Source organism: Oryzias latipes, chromosome 8 (genome assembly GCF_002234675.1).
Source record: "Oryzias latipes chromosome 8, ASM223467v1".
Taxonomy (NCBI): Eukaryota; Metazoa; Chordata; class Actinopteri; order Beloniformes; family Adrianichthyidae; genus Oryzias; species Oryzias latipes.
This window is the reverse complement of record NC_019866.2, coordinates 24,836,829-24,854,005: the sequence shown is the minus strand read 5'-3', so window position 1 is coordinate 24,854,005 and position 17,177 is coordinate 24,836,829. Positions and strand designations below refer to the sequence as shown.

Below are 17,177 nucleotides of genomic sequence, written 5' to 3'. Positions count from 1 at the left end.
AGAAAAGCTGCTGCATCTCTCTGTTGTAAGGACAGTTGAGTGAATTCTAATCCTTTCTGGATTTCCTGACACAGAGAGTGAAAAATTCCCTGGAGAAATCCACGCCCTGGTTGGTTCTGGCAGGTTCTGGTTCGGCTGCAGATCTGATCAGTGAGGTGTTGAGCAGTCTGTCTGACATCATCCACGACCCAACATCTCCGTCTTCAGAGGGCCCAACTCCTGAAGTTCTCAGTGACGATTCGAGGCAGATGGTCCGTCAGAAGGTCCGGAAATACTTTCCCGCCGAAACGGAGGTGGAGAAGCTGGTGGAGCATGTGAGTCATTTGGACGGTTTCACCGACACAATTAATTGTTGTTGTTTTTGTACGCCATGGTCTTTAGTTTTAATTTAAAATCATCTGAATGTTAATTTTTCTATTAAAAAGTTTATTTTTTAAAGTTTAAATATTTCCCCTCAAGATGCCAAATTTATTTTCCTAGTTTTTCTTTCCTTTTGTTTCATCATCCACTAATTTAATTTCCTTGATCATTTGTTCCCTTTTCATGATGATGGTACGTCTGAGTTGCTGTTTTTCTGCATAATAAACAATTAAAAATGAGAATGCAGACGTTAGAATTCAGCCCTGTGACTTTGATGAAGATCATATTCTGTGTCCAGTGAGTTGACTTGATTGAGCAAAGTAGAAATTCTAAACCTTGTAGAAATTAAGACAGAACAAAATGAACAGCTTTTTAAAAAAAAAGGATGTTCAATTAAAAAATATTCAATCTATTGGCATGTGTCACTCTAATGCAAAACCCCAGTAAGATACAGACTTATCTGGTCAGTAAAAGATGCTTATTGGCTCAGTTGAGCTTGAGGAGACCTTAGGAGCAGCGTGGACACTAAACAATGCAATTTCAAGGTCAAAGGGGTTGCACGCTCACAGATGAGGGAAGGAATCTCCAGACGAATCTACCAGAAAGAAGCTTTCAGAGACGTCTTTTAGCTGAGGAGGTCCAAATCCAATTATAATCTGCATCTAACTCCAGAACAACAGGCAGAATCCAAATCAGAAAGACAGAACAGTCAGAGCATGGGGCAAAACTTTTGTGATGTTGGTGTGAATGTGGGTGTGCACGTGTGAATGTGGGCGTGCATGTGTTAATGTGAGAGTGCATGTGTGAATGTGAACGTGTGAGAGTGCATGTGTGAATGTGAGAGTGCATGTGTGAATGTGAACGTGTGAGAGTGCATGTGTGAATGTGGGCGTGCATGTGTGAATGTGGGGGTGCATGTGTGAATGTGGGCGTGCATGTGTGAATGTGAACGTGTGAGAGTGCATGTGTGAATGTGGGCGTGCATGTGTGAATGTGGGCGTGCATGTGTGAATGTGGGCGTGCATGTGTGAATGTGAACGTGTGAGAGTGCATGTGTGAATGTGGGCGTGCATGTGTGAATGTGGGGGTGCATGTGTGAATGTGGGCGTGCATGTGTGAATGTGAACGTGTGAGAGTGCATGTGTGAATGTGGGCGTGCATGTGTGAATGTGGGCGTGCATGTGTGAATGTGGGCGTGCATGTGTGAATGTGAACGTGTGAGAGTGCATGTGTGAATGTGGGCGTGCATGTGTGAATGTGAGAGTGCATGTGTGAATGTGAGAGCGTGCATGTGTGAATGTGGGCGTGCATGTGTGAATGTGGGCGTGCATGTGTGAATGTGAGAGTGCATGTGTGAATGTGAACGTGTGAGAGTGCATGTGTGAATGTGAGAGTGCATGTGTGAATGTGAACGTGTGAGAGTGCATGTGTGAATGTGAGAGTGCATGTGTGAATGTGAACGTGTGAGAGTGCATGTGTGAATGTGGGTGTGCATGTGTGAATGTGGGCGTGCATGTGTGAATGTGAGAGTGCATGTGTGAATGTGAACGTGTGAGAGTGCATGTGTGAATGTGGGCATCAACGTGTGAATGTGAACGTGTGAGAGTGCATGTGTGAATGTGGGCGTGCATGTGTGAATGTGAGAGTGCATGTGTGAATGTGAACGTGTGAGAGTGCATGTGTGAATGTGGGCGTGCATGTGTGAATGTGAGAGTGTGAATGTGAACGTGTGAGAGTGTGAATGTGAACGTGTGAGAGTGCATGTGTGAATGTGAGAGTGTGAATGTGAACGTGTGAGAGTGCATGTGTGAATGTGGGTGTGCATGTGTGAATGTGGGCGTGCATGTGTGAATGTGAGAGTGCATGTGTGAATGTGGGCGTGCATGTGTGAATGTGAGAGTGCATGTGTGAATGTGGGCATCAATGTGTGAATGAGTCCAGGGACATCAAAGCACTTTAGACTTCCCTTCATCAAAGCAGAGAGTAATGTATAATTATTCACTTTTGACCATTTAGCAAGACTTCTTACAGAGCGCTGATCAAAACCGTCTTTCAAACCAGCCAGTTTTGAAATCACCACCTTGAGAAAGCTGAGTCTGTAGTTCCAGATTCATATTTAATTTAATCCTTCTCAACCCAAAAGGAAAACATGGGAGAGGAGGTGAAATTTGACTGGAAGAATTTGTGAGGAGAACTGCGTGTCCCGTTACCTAAACGTTACCACCAGAGCTCTATGATGTCATTATGTCCATTAGTAACTGAAACATGGGTGTTTAAATGACTGAAGACATGAGAGGAGACAACGCTACAACGACACCACTTTTTATATTAACATTTGTAGCTGTCACTGTTGTGTTAATAGCAGTAATGTTTACATCAACAGGTTCTTAGTATTTATCAGAAGCGGGACTTCATCACTGTTTTTCGCGGCGAATCCGAAGACTCTGACGACTTTGACACCGTCCTCCTCAGATCGATTCTTGGAGGTGAGAAAACAGGATGACATGATTTTCAGATGTTTTGCATTAATTACTTTTCTGAGTGCATCCTGTGAGGATTGTGCGGTTGTCTCTCCTGAATCCTCATCGTCCGTCCAGTTAGACGTGTGAGCCTCACTCTGCACCTCTGATCTTTGAATGTGTGTCTGTCTGAAGCTAGCAAACGAGTCTGCAACAAAGCCATCGAGTGGGTTGAAGAGCTGAAACTGGCGGTGGCGTGGAACCGAGTGGACATCGCTAAAGCGGAGCTTTTCAACGGAGCCATAGCATGGAGTGTATGTTACATCATCTACACCACTGAGTCTGAGCTCATCAGCTGTGAAGTCATTGAAGTAACCTTCTCTTTCTCTTTTAGTACCATGAACTGGAGGAATCCATGACAGACGCTCTGGTCAACGACAAGCCTCATTTTGTGCGTCTCTTCTGTGAAAATGGCCTCAATATTCTGGATTATCTGACCTATGGTCGCTTGGAAAAGTTGTACAACAAACTGTCGGACACGACGCTGGCTTACAGTCTGCTCCAGAAACGCTTGAACGAGAGGCAGGACCTGAACAGGTCGGAGTCCCTCGTGAACGGAGCAGCATCAGCGTCTAAGGCGAGCTCCGAGTGTTTGATGATGAGCCCCGCTTCAGAACTGCAGCTCAGCCTGTTTGAGGTGAGGAAGATGCTCAGGGAACGGAGCTGAGGGCGCTCATTTAAAGGGTTGGCACTTACGGTGGGTGCACCACCGTTACATGCAGTGTTTGCACGCGGTCACTAAGGAGCCAGTACTCACCAGGGGCCTCATTTATAAACGTTGCGTACGCACAAAAGAAGGCATACGCCACTCTCTACGCAATAATTGATATTTATAAAAAGCAAACTTGACGGGAAAATGTGCGGTCCTTCAAGCTCTGACCCAGGCGTACGCACAAAAACGGGTGAAATGAGAAACGGCGACACCGTCGGCAGATGGAAGAAACACGTGAAAGTGAAAATGACAATCCTGCCTCTCAGAAATAACATGAAGACTTCACAAAGCAAGTCTTACAATTAACAGCTACACCAACACCCGTTTGATCGATCAGCAGTGAGACAAATAAAAAAAAAATCAAACGATAATTACAACAGAAATTCAAATGAACACTTATTTGCAAAAAGAAAAGTGAAATATGTTCTGCAATATTGGCATGTTGTGCAATTCATCCTCATAAATAATATAGTTAACAGAACGAAATAATGTACAAAACTGATTAGCCGCGTTTATAATGTGTCCGTCTGGCAGAGCAGATATAGGTGCAATTAGACAGACAGATGGATAGATGGAGAGAGATGCATTAATTGTCCACTGGGGAAAGTTGTTTTCATAGTAAAACATTTCTTCATAAGCTACAGAATTATGGTATTCATGCATATGCCTTTAGTTTGTTTTATTTTTGATTATTACCGACATCTGTAGCTTGTCAGATGTAATTAAATGGAGGGAAATAAAATGCCCCATCACAATGCGTAATGACGCACAATGGCTGATCTTGCGCTCTTAGAAGATGTGGCAAATGGAAGAATTCGGAGTGAACGCATCTTTAGACAGCAAGAAGGGATTCCCCAATTATTGCCGCCAGTCTCTCCCCCCCCCCACCCACCCGTGACACACTCTGGCGATGCAGCGCTAGACGTTTTTTTGCCTCGACTTTGATGTCCGACCATTTCTTTTTTATTTCGGCCACGGTCCGAGGTTGTGAGGCTACAGCCGTCTGCCACTCACGTGCCTTTTTGGCATTAGTAATGCCCACACTGTGCCCTCCAAACAACACTTTCTCCTCTTTTCCACCTCGCCAACGATAACTTCTACTTCACATTGAGTGAAGTTACGTTTTTTTGATTTTCTCTCCGTGTTTGGCATGGTTTCGCAATCAATGAATATTCATTTGTGGGCGTTTCACGGACTATTTATGGACAAATATGGGCGTGTCATGAAGCCGCAAAAGCTGCATTTAGAATTGGTTGTGATTTATTAAGGGAAAGATGCGTAGGATGTGCGTGCGCACGGTTTTATAAATCCGAATATTTCTGTGCGTACGCACGTCCTATGTTTCATCCGTACGCCACTTCTGACGCAAATCCTACGCAAAGTTTTATAGGCCTGCACAATATACCGCACATTTATCGTTATCGCAATTCTAGCTCTGCAATATGCATATCGCAAAAGACGTCAAAAATCGCAATAAATCGTAAACCTTAATTGTGTTAAAACAATCTTATGGCAGCTTGAGGCATTTAATAAATCAAATAAATCTCTTTATGCATTTGACCAATCGGATGGACGCCTTCACGTTGTTGACCAATCAGGTGGAGGCCTATTACGGTAGATGTTTGTCACCTATGTAGACGAGGGTCATGTGGAGTATAATTTTGAAACTTTTGCAATGAAATGGCAATGATGTTTTTGGTTATTTTGCTATTGATTTATATACCGCAAATTATATCGTTATCAGAATATTAATCTCTAATATCAGAAGTTTTCCTCATATTGTGCAGCCCTAGTACTCACCTTTATGTCCAGAGTGTGGCATACTTCACAGTACACTTACAACACACATGACAATGGTATGTTCCATTTTCATGACGTCCCTTCAGGCCGGTGTGACCATCTTAAGGGACATCATGACAATGCCACATATCTTCCTTCATAAATAACTTTTTGAATTTGTTTTTCTGCTAAAATTCATAAACAGAAAGCGAAGTTTGGGATTTCATTATTTAAGGAGAATTTGGTCACCCCAGTAAAAGTTGTTTGGAAGGATTTCTTGCCCGGTCCTCCCGTGGTCTCCGGTCATGGTGCCGTTCTCGTGCAGGTGTCCCGGCTGCTGTGGGACCTGTTGGGGGATGTCTGCCAACCTTTCTACTATGGAGCTTTGGACCTGGATCCCAAAACCAGTCCGAGGGTGGCTCTGAAGGTCAGTGATGCAAGTCCTTGACACCAGCCTGCATGCAGAGAAATGAGACAAATGCTTGCAAAGGAAACTGATATCAGTGACCAAGGAGCAGAACGTCTGACCCACAATGCCGGCTGCATATTTCTATACGAGACTTCAGCCCAGATCTCTTTCGATACAACAACTTGTCTATTTATATATGTAGACTTCAGCACAGATGTGCATAACGATGCTGATACCTCTCAGTACCAATAAAAAATCAAACGTAGAATTGGCAAAAATATTAGTAAATAAAAGTTCATTCAGAGAACTACAGACTTTGCTTTTTGCTCTTATCAAATTAAAAAAAATTAAAAAGGCCTGAACAAAATAGATGGCTGTCTGAGAAAAGATTAAAAAAAAGCCCTTTACTCTTCCGATCCTTGTTCAATAACCAAGAAATGAACTTTACGAAGAGAAGAAGACTGCTGTGAAGCACGAGGAGGTTCAGTCATGGTCTGGGCTGCTCTGCTGCATCTGCCACAGGCCTCTTAAATCTGTGCAGATCCAGTCAAATGTCAAATGTATTCAGATCTTCTGGATCTTCTCAGGTGTTCTTGGTCGGTTCAGCATCTCTGAAACGGGCCGTCTTTGAATGTGAGGCTTTCTGGAAGGTTCTTAAAGGGATGGTCATTTGAGTCTGTTTCAATACTTATACTTATTTAAAACACCTTTCCAAATGAATGATTGATTTTTCTTTAATTCATTGGTACTTTTGTCCATGTTCCATTACTTTGTGACCATTGTGTAATCCTAAACAGAGGAATATTAACATTTGGTCCACATCTGTGACTGCATGTGGCTTAGCTAAACTCAGAGATAGTTCCTGCATGCACATACACAGAAACTCCTCTGACTGAAGAACTTTTCTTCTCCATCAAAGCAAGTCCACAAGTTGCTGCTGCGGGACTGTGAGTATCGGCGCCAGCGCTGCCGCTCGCCCTGGACGGCCCTCTTCATCTGGGCTGTGTTGCAGAACCGCCCTAAAATGGCCGTTTTCTTCTGGGAGATGGTGAGTCCTGCTCAAAACTCAGCACTTTAGGATTGCACGTTTGCCTGTGGCCTCGTTGGATCTGCTTACGTAACAGCCTGGGTTTAGGGGACAGACCTGACATGGGTTTTGTTGGTGTTTTCCATCAGGCAGGAGAGTCTGTGATGAGCGCTCTGGCAGGCTGCAAGATCCTCAGAGAGCTTTCAAAGCTGGAGGATGAGACTGAAAGCAAGCTGGAGATGAAGAAACTGGCTCAGAAGTTTGAGGACCTAGCACATGGTACGAACGACCACGAGCGCTGTCTGTCTGCCCATCTCCTACGTCCCTCTTCAGGGGGAGCAGAACCAGGAATGGTTGGTCATTATGCCCAAACACGGCCTACCAGACTGGATTTAAAGTGCTGCTGGTTAGAAATGGTCCTAAATCCCTTTCTGAGCTCAGATGGGCTCTGAAATCTGTGGTGGAACATCGGGTCAGAACCTGAGATCCTGCTTTCAGCTGCTGGGATGCACCCCATAAAAGCAGATCCAGCAAGCTCAATCTCCTGCTAAATTTCCATTTTTGGTGTTTTCTTTTTGTCAACTTGATGTTTATTTCTTTAAAGAACTGTTGTTTCCAGACGCACGTGTTCCCTTTCTTAACGTGGATGTTGTGCTTCTCTTCGTGTCTCTCATGTTGGTGTTGTCCATGTCCAGATGTGTTTGGTAACTGTTACCAGAACAGCGAGACTTTGGCCTTCACTCTCCTCATAAGGAAGTCACCCGTGTGGGGAAAGGCTACCTGTCTGCAGATGGCCACAGCGGCCGACGCCCGCTTGTTCTTCAGCCAGGATGGCGTTCAGGTTCGTGGAAGGAAAACCACAAAGGAACCTCTCTGGTTCTTTGGAAATTTGACGATTTATTACAAACGTAACAATGATTTTTACTCAAGTTAAGTCTGTTCAAAGCTTATTAAAGCAGGCGTTCCTCAGGGATCCATCATGGGAACACTGTCATCCACTCAGTTGATCTTTAAAATCTAAAATCCTGCCGGCTTTCAAACACTCCAGAGTTAAATCTGTTTTTTTTCACTTGGGACCCCTGTCTTACAGAGCGGCGGTTGGCCTCTCCCTGTCCAGAGTATCCCTCTGTTTTATGATAGATAAAAGAAAACATCTGATTTTTGGCATAAATGTCAGAATACACTTTGTTCTACAGACATCTTTCAACACTAAAGAAAACTCCTCTGAATCTGTTTCTACTGTTAGAATCTGCTTAAGGGTCTTCTGTATCATGCAAATGTAATCATACCTGACAAGATCTTTAGTACCTCTCTGTGAAACAAAGATGATGTCATTCATTTGCTGTTTTCTCTTTAAAAACTAAATTGTCCTGTTGTGATTTTAATGTTAATAATCTATTTTTGTTAAATGTTTTATATCTTAACTGGTATTTTGGTCACAGGTTGTGACAGGAGGCAGAAATATTTTTAAATTGAAGAATCAAAAATCCCTGTTATTTTAGCAGAAATGCTTCTAATTAAACACCAATCTCTACACTTTTAAGCACTCTTTACAAAGCTTTCCTTATGTCAAATGCCATATTGGGCTTCACCATGATAGGGCTTATATCGTGCAAAATCCCTTTTTTTTCAAGTGTGTTATAATTAGGGATGGGTACCGATCCCCGGTATTGAACGAGCCCCGGGACAACATTCTTCAAGACTGCAGTATTGTTAAGATCTGACCTCAACGGTTCTGCTGTCGGTACTGGAGAAGTCACTTTATTTTGTGTGTCCCACAAGATATAAATGTTATCTACCATATTTAACTCACCAAGTCAGTCAATTTTACGTTAATTGATGATGATATTAATTTCACTATTCTCGCTGAAGAGGAGAGGTCTGTCTGGCAGACACAAGACAAGGCAACGCACACACAAAGAATGAAGAACTGTTGGCTTTCTGCAAAATACCTGCATTCTCCACCATGTTGCCTTATGCAACTGTATTTTATTTTGGAGTGAACAGTTTGTTTAATTTGCTTTATATTTATATCATGACAGCAATATTTCAAAACATTGCTGTTTATTTTCCTTTAAATAACTTTTTTTTCATTTATTTTAGTTTTTAATTTGGAAAAAATGTATAAAGTAAAATGTTTTGTTAAAAAAACAATGTTGTAGCCTAGTGAGGAAATAAATCACTTTATTTTCTTAATTTGTTATTAATTTATTTATTTTCGTCCTCAAAAAGTATCGATAAGAGTATCGTTAAAATACCGGATCGATAAGCAGTATCAATAAGAGTAGTAGTACCGTTAAAACCTTAACGATACCCATCCCTAGTTATAATGTTCATTCTTCACTAAAAACAACCCCAAAGTGGTTTTTTGATCCATTCAAACATTTCTGAATATTCGTCTAATAACCTGCTCTCTGAGCACAAGCCCCTCCTGATCAATGAAAACGAGTGGGTCCTCACATTGTGACATCACAAAGTGGGGAACTGCCCCTTCACAGCTGCCAGCTCCGCCCCCAGGCTTAACACATAGCAGAGCTAGCGGTGATCGGCTAAACGCTTTCCTTTGATTAAAGCGTGGTTCTTAAGTGGGTCGAAGGTCATATGTGATCACACATAGGGATGTAGTTTACTCTGAAAGGCCAAAGAAAGCATGTGGACGCTTTACCCCCTATTGGCCGTTTCATTTGTTTACTAAATTTCCTGCTGTATTCATGACGACATGATTTCCTGACTTGTCATGTTCTCATCGGTCGTCCTCGGCTGCAGTTCCTGCTGTCTCAGATCTGGTGGGGTGACATGGAGAGGAACACGGAGGTGTGGAAGCTGATCCTCACCTTCTTCTTCCCACCTCTGCTGTGCACCAGACTCATTCAGTTCAGGTCAGTGCAGATTGTGTGTCTGTGTGTGTTTGTGCGTCGTCACACGGCGGTGTGGTTGAAATTTCATCCCTTCCGTCTTTTCCTGCTTTGTTCAAAGGCGTCTTAGTGTTTAAAGCTGAAATGGGCGATGGAATGGAACTCACTGGAGAGTGTCTCCACCGACTCGATGACCTGAAGTCAGAAATGAGGCTTCAGGGGGGGAGGGGGGCATCTCTGCTCTCATTCAAATTAAAAGTTTATAGAATTCATATATTGCTTGAAAGCAGGTAATTATTAGCTCAATGAAAAAGAAAGAAATGGTGGATATGAGGAAAACTCACGATATTCAACATTAGTAATCAATATTGCGATGACGATACAACTTGTGATAAATTAACAAATGGCAAAAATAACAAAAACATTTCAATTTCACTGCAAACGTTTAATTTAAATAAGAGTCAACATTCATTAAATAGTTCAAGTTGCCATAAGATTGTTCGTTTCGCCAACTTTTGCAATATGGATATTGCACAACTTGAAATCGCGATGACGATAGATTTGCGATTAATTGTGCAGGCCTAGTCCTGCTTTAATGAAATGATGTCTTTGGTGCTTGAAACACGTTCTTGTGGCAGTTTTCTGATGGAGGACATTTATGAAGAAAGTTAAACTGTTTCTTTATTCAAATGATGAACGAGGAGCAGACGACAAAATGCTGTTTGAAAAAGGTCGTATTTGTGACGTGGAAAATACGCTGGGCGGGGCCAAAGTCTCCCTGCTCCACCCCTTTCTGATGGACTCACCTGCAGACAAAAAGATCAGATAGATCAGGGGGGGGCAATTATTTTAACTCGCAGGCCACATTGGGTTCTATAATTCAATAGAAGGGCCGGACCAGGAGCAGATATGTGGAGTGAGAATGAAATAACATGGAATGTAGATGAAAACATTTGGATTGAAAATTATATTCTAAAACAGAATATTCTAGAGGTTTTAGTTTAAACTTTTGTTCCCATTTTAGATCTCTTTTTTATTGTGAAGCCGTTTGGTACCTTCTAGGAGTTGTAAAGTGCTGTATGAATAAAGCTTCATTCATTCATGATCCTTTAATAAAGTAAATAACATTATTTATGAAATAGAACAATGACAAAATAACACTATGATTTTCAAAGACAAAAATTCAGGAAAAATATGCATTAAAAAACACACACACACAAAAATACAATAAACAGTGGATCCTCTCCCGTCATAATCCTAATAAAGACTTTGAGGGCTGCAGCTCATCACGTCTCAGTTTGCGCTGCGTTCTGCAGTCTTTCTCATCCAGTAATAATGAAAAAAAGTTAATTTCTCTGTCTTCTGCTGCAGCTACACATATATCTGCGTTATCTTTTCACCAGTACAGAGTCCCTCGTTTATTGCAGGAGTTATGTTCTAAAAATAACCGTGATCGGTGAAATCCACAGTCTGATTCCAGACGTTTATGGCAGTAAAACTCCTTACTGCATAAATACATTTTCCTCACACAGACATGAACATTTTCACCCTTTTCTCTTGTTTAAATTCTCAAACCTTCATAGAAATTAAGTCCAGGATCTTAGAATGAAAACAAAGATCTGATCACAGATTTCTGATCTGAAGAGCTCCGTGTTTCTGTACAAGAGACATGGCACGGACTGAGGAGATTGATTAAAAGGGTCTCCAGCCAATCAGGACACAGAACAGGGTGCGCTGTTTAAAAAAGGCAGCATGATCGCTCAGAAAGAATGAGCTAACCCGGGAAAGATGAACTGTGACGTAGAAGGGACTTTGAGAGATCTGGGGGGAAATGAAAGATCTATAGGATGCTCTTTGTGAGGCTGGGTGTACATTCCCTCTAAAGCCCTTGTTAACACGGGGAGGAAGCAGCCATTAGAGAACTTTCCTGCCTGTTCTGCTTTTGATCATTTTTAACATTTGTTTTGTTTCTGGATTTTTGAAGGGAGGAGGAGGAGTTGAACCCTGAAGTTTTTCAGGGCATGGACACGGACGGCATGGATGGGAATGAGGGCAGCGTCCTCTCCCTAGTTGATGTTGTTCAAAAGTAAAGTTCAGTGTGTGTGTGTCTGCCTGTGTGTGCATGTGTCTGCGTGTGTGTGCGTGTGTGTGCATGTGTCTGCGTGTGTGTGCGTGTATCTGCGGGTGCATGTGTCTGCGTGTGTGTGTGTGTGCATGTGTCTGTGTTTTTGTGTGTCTGCGTGTGTATGCATGTGTCTTCGTGTGCATGAGTGCATGTGTCTGTGTGTGCCTGCGTGTGCATGTGCCTGCGTGTGCATGTGTCTGCGTGTGTGCATGTGTCTGCGTGTGTGCATGTGTCTCCGTGTGTATGCATGCGTCTGCGTGTGCCTGCGTGTGCATGAGTGCATGTGTCTGCGTGTGTGTGCATGTGTCTGCCTGTGTATGCATGCGTCTGCGTGTGCGTGAGTGCATGCGTCTGTGTGTGTGTGCATGTGTCTGCGTGTGCGTGAGTGCATGTGTCTGGGTGTGTGCATGTGTCTGCGTGTGTATGCATTTGGCTGCGTGTGCATGTGTGTGCGTGAGTGCATGTGTCTGCCTGTGCATGAGTGCATGTGTCTGCGTGCGTTTGCCTTCGTGTGTGTGTGTGTGCATGCGTCTGTGTGTGTGTGCATGCGTCTGCGTGTGTGTGTGCATGTGCCTTCGTGTGTGTGCGTGCATGTGTCTGTGTGTATGTGTGTGCATGAGCCTGCATGTGTATGCATGTGTCTGCATGTGCGTAAGTGCATGCATGTGTGTGTGTGTGTGCATGTGTCTGCGTGTGTGTGTGCATGTGTCTGCGTGTGCGTGAGTGCAAGTGTCTCTGTGCATGTGTCTGCATGCATGTGTCTGCGTGTGTGCATGTGTCTACGTTTGTGTGTGTGCATGTGTCTGCTTGTGTGCGTGTCTGCGTGTGTGTATGCATGTGTGTGTGCATGTATCTGTGTGTATGTGCATGTGTCTGCGCTTGCATAAGTGCGTGTGTGTGCACGTGTCTGCATGTGTGCTTATGCCTGCGTGTGTGTGTGTGCATGTGTCTTCGTGTGTATGCATTTGTCTGCGTGTGCATGAATGCATGTCTGCGCGTGCGTGAGTGTGTGTGTTTGTCTGTGTGAATGTGTCTATGTGTGCGTGCATGTGTCTACGTGTGTGCGTGCATGTGTCTGCGTGTATGTGTGCACGTGGCTGCGTGTGCATGTGTGTATCTGCATGTGCGTGCATGCATGTGTCTTCATGTGTCTGTGTTTGCATGTGTGTGCATGCATGTGTCTGTGCATGTGTCTGCGTGCGTGCGTCTATGTGTCGGCCTGTGTGTGAATATATTTCTGCTGCCTGACTCTTGTTCACTTCTATTTCTTTTCATCCATTGTGTGTTTTTTGCAGCAAGGAAGATGCAGAGGAGCTTCGAGCTTTGAAAGAAAACCTGTCTGGTGGGTCTTTGTCCTCGTCTCTGAAATTCCACTTGGGCTTGTCTTGAAGTTTTTTCTTCTTGAAATGTTTCCACACTCATCTGAGGGGCTTCATCACTCTGATCTGTGGCTGATGAAGGCCCTCAGACAGATGCCGTGACTAAACTTCAGCGTCACCTGGAAGAATGAGAGAATCCATCAGTGTTAGAAAGAGTCTTCATTTGAAACAAACCCCCCAATAATGGGCTGGATTCTGGAGAGAGGTTTCCTCCTGCTGTCATGTTTCCACAACTGTCATCTCTCTCTGAGGCTTTGACGTCACAAAGGCCTGACGTGATCCTCCATCGCTGAACTTCTGATGGTTTTGCTTCTTTCTGATCCAGACGCTCCAAAGCCCCGTGTCAACAGACCGTTTGCTGTTCTGCGCTGCAGGCAGTTCTGGTTTGCTCCGGTGACCTCCTTCCTGGGAAATGTGCTGATGTACTTCCTCTTCCTCGGCCTGTTCGCCTACGTGCTGCTGGTGGACTTCAAGCCCCCGCCCCCTGACGGGCCCAGCCCTCTGGAGATCGTCCTCTACTTCTGGGTTTTCACCTTAGTGTGTGAAGAGATCCGACAGGTTGGTTGTTCAGACTGCGGCGTGTGTGAAACTCCTGGCGTTCCGGCGCCGGCCAACCGTTGTTCTTCTGGTCTGCTCACAGACTCTCAGCGGCACTGCTGGTCGAAGGTCTTAAATCGAAGTGCTGCGTCTCTCTCTGCTTTGTGTTTCAGAGCTTCTTTGTGGACGGTTTGTTTTTGCTTCAGAAGATGAAGAACTACATCCAGGATGTCTGGAACAAGTGCGACCTGACGGCCATCATCCTCTTCATCTTGGGCGTGTGCTGCAGGTCATTTGGACTTTTTACTCCAGCACTGCAGACGTGAAGGTTGTCAGCTGTGAGCCACGGCGTCACAAGTGACAAATATGTATAAAACTAACCAATAAAACCAAAACGTGCATGTTGGAATATCCAAAGGAATGTTTCAAATTACCATGGGATGGCCACAGGAGGGTTTTTTAATTAAAGAACAATTGAACATGACATAACATGACTGAACAGAGTCAACCAGCAAAATAATTCCAGGAATTACAGCCAGAAAAACAAAAACAGAACAACAAACTATGGCAAGACAGAAAAAACAGTTGTTTAGTGCAAAGCTTATCTTTCTGGGTTATTTAGGTTATATTAGGAAGAATTTAACTTAAAATAAGATTTCATTAACATAGTTAAATAATTAAAAGGAGAACAAAACAAAGTAGAAAGAAAGAAAGAAAGTGTCTATTTTTACTTAATTTTCTGAATTTGTGCGGCTAGTGCTAAACGTTTTCCTTGGCCACACAGATCTGAAGGAAGGATTAGGATTACGGTTACGGTCAGGGTTAATGCACCGAATGGTTCCTGCAGCTCACCACTGCATTAAATGCAGAGAACATATTTCACACACCCTGGGGGCGTGGCCGCTAACAGAAGTTTAATTTTAATTTTAAATCTGTGCGGCCAAGAACAACATCCAGCTTTGGGCGCACTGAAAATATGTGTGGGCAACGCTGCAATGTGCATCTCTGCTGCCCCGTTATGTGTGGTTGCATGTAAATACGTGCAAATAAGGTCAGCAAAACCCAAGTATCCTCATGATGTGCTTAAGAGTCATTTCCATTTGTGGGAAATTCTGTTAACATATTGTGTAAGTCTCTAGTTTGACATTTTTTAGTGTTTGAGTACATTTCCAATTCAACTAAAAACAACTTCAAAATAGTTATTTTCCAGGACTTTGGTTATGGGTAAAGAATGTGGCTATGCAGAAGATCAAATGACAAAAGCTTGTCTTTCTGGTTTGCTAGAAAGATTCCAAATGTTCTATCATCTTTGAAAAAGAGCCATCTTGTTTGGTTTGAAGCCGTCTTGTAAATAGAATTTCACAGAAGGAGCACAGATTGTCATCAATGTTAAAGCTGCCAGCTTAAGTCTACAATCATAATCTAAGTTTCATTGACCTTTAACCCTGGGAAGAGGCCGCTATCTAAAAAACTTTAGTGAATACTAGATTGTTAGTGGTATTAGTACCAGGACTGATGGAGACTCTGCTGCTGGAAAAGCTCTCCTTGTATCGTTTCCTGCAGAGGAACAGTGAGTGAATGAGGACATCATGGCCGTCTGCTTGTCTTTTCCAGAATGTTTCCTGCGTCCTATTATTTTGGCAGAGGTGTGATGGCCGTGGATTTCCTGGTTTTTACTCTGCGTCTGATCCACATCTTTGCTGTCCACAAACAACTCGGACCTAAGATCATCATCGTTGGCAAAATGGTAACGTCAGCCGTTTTAAAATCCCTTTCAGCCCTCTTAAAGGCCTAAAACAGGGCTGGCCTACCCTGGTCCTCCAGAGCCTCAACCTGCAGGGTCTCCAGCTCTCCCTGCACTGCTTGATGCTGACCACCTAAACCAGGTGTGTTCGGTCCGGATGTGGAATCACGGGTCGGCCAATCAGCAGAAAGATGGTCAGGGAGAGCTGGAAACCAGGCGGGATTTTTTTACTCACATTTCTCATCACAGTTTAAAAAACATTTTTGATCACGAGTCTGAGTCTGAGTTAAAGCTTAACTTAGGAAACTAGGAAAGTTTATCAAATGTATTCTGAGTTTTCTAAAATGTCTGAGTTCTGTGGAAAGTAAGTATTGCTCATGTGAGAAGACGAACCCCATCCTGGCGTCTTTCAAGTTCTAATAGTATTTCAGTGTTTGAAGAATTTGCACAACTTAACACAAAATATTAGTCGTTATTTTCCATTTTCTTATTATAAACAGAGATGCATTGAAAAAATACATGTAAAAATGGTTTACTGATCTTTGAGGAGAAGTTAAGAAGTTAAAAAAGAGAATTTGTTTGTGTTTATTCCTTTTTTTTGGCCTCTAGCTTCTTCAGTGTGTTTAGTGCCCCCATGTGAAGCCTGAAAGTAACGGCGATGTTTAAAATCCTTTAGTTCATGGAATAAAGCCTGTTCTGCTGCAGCTCCGGTTGAGCGCAGAATTATGGGAAAGAACTTCTTTTTTTCTGCCTCCTGTAAATTTTAAATTCCAACCGATTTGTTTGGGGGGTTGGGGGTCCATCGTGAAGCTCCTGATATCTCAGGCTCCGGCCTGTCTTCTCTCCTTTCAGGTGAAGGATGTTTTCTTCTTCATGTTCTTCCTGGCTGTTTGGCTCCTGGCCTACGGAGTAGCCAATCAGGCGCTGCTTTACTCGTATGACCCCCGCTCGACCTGGATATTCCGCCGTGTGTTTTACAGACCGTATATGCACATTTTTGGGCAGATTCCCATTAATGAAATGGACGGTAAGTTTTTTTTGGTCATTTCTTCAACAAAGTGTGAGATGTGAGCCTTTCCAGACCAAAACATGCCTCTTAGTTGGAATCACAGAAAACCTAGTATGATTATATATCATAGTTCCATATTTTTCATGCAGAGCATTTACGACTTACAGTGGCGCAAAAAAGTATTCAGTCAGCCACCAATTGTGCAGGTTCTTCCACTTAAAAAGATGAGAGAGGCCGGTAATTTTCATCATAGGCAAACCTCAACTATGTCTGACTTTTAAATAATTTATTTTTAAATTATGGTGAAAAATAAGTATTTGGTCAATAACAAAAGTTCAGCTAAATACTTTGTTACATATCCTTTGTTGGCAATGATCAAACATTTCCTGTAAGTCTTCATAAGGTTTTCACAAACTGTTGCTGGTATTTTGGTCCATTCCTCCATGCAGATCTCCTCTAAAGCAGTGATGTTTTGGTCCATTCCTCCATGCAGATCTCCTCTAGAGCAGTGATGTTTTGGTCCATTCCTCCATGCAGATCTCCTCTTGAGCAGTGATGTTTTGGTCCATTCCTTCATGTAGATCTCCTCTAAAGCATTGATGTTTTGGTCCATTCCTCCATGCAGATCTCCTCTAAAGCAGTGATGTTTTGGTCCATTCCTCCATGCAGATCTCCTCTAGAGCAGTGATGTTTTGGTCCATTCCTCCATGCAGATCTCCTCT

At 43.2% G+C, this 17,177-nt stretch overlaps 1 protein-coding gene across 1 annotated transcript in view; it reads left to right on the top strand.

The window, feature by feature from the left end:
* Nucleotides 1-17,177, top strand: part of LOC101156498 (transient receptor potential cation channel subfamily M member 4) — a 36,634-nt gene that overhangs the window by 10,670 nt on the left and 8,787 nt on the right. The window contains exons 9-23 of the mRNA XM_023957855.1: nt 75-314; nt 2,744-2,846; nt 3,015-3,133; nt 3,214-3,516; nt 5,696-5,797; nt 6,699-6,827; nt 6,956-7,085; nt 7,502-7,647; nt 9,573-9,685; nt 11,646-11,747; nt 13,082-13,128; nt 13,491-13,723; nt 13,876-13,991; nt 15,317-15,449; nt 16,299-16,473. Of these exons, the coding sequence (XP_023813623.1) occupies nt 75-314; nt 2,744-2,846; nt 3,015-3,133; nt 3,214-3,516; nt 5,696-5,797; nt 6,699-6,827; nt 6,956-7,085; nt 7,502-7,647; nt 9,573-9,685; nt 11,646-11,747; nt 13,082-13,128; nt 13,491-13,723; nt 13,876-13,991; nt 15,317-15,449; nt 16,299-16,473 (2,191 nt within the window). The remainder of the gene's footprint in view (nt 1-74; nt 315-2,743; nt 2,847-3,014; nt 3,134-3,213; nt 3,517-5,695; nt 5,798-6,698; nt 6,828-6,955; nt 7,086-7,501; nt 7,648-9,572; nt 9,686-11,645; nt 11,748-13,081; nt 13,129-13,490; nt 13,724-13,875; nt 13,992-15,316; nt 15,450-16,298; nt 16,474-17,177) is intronic.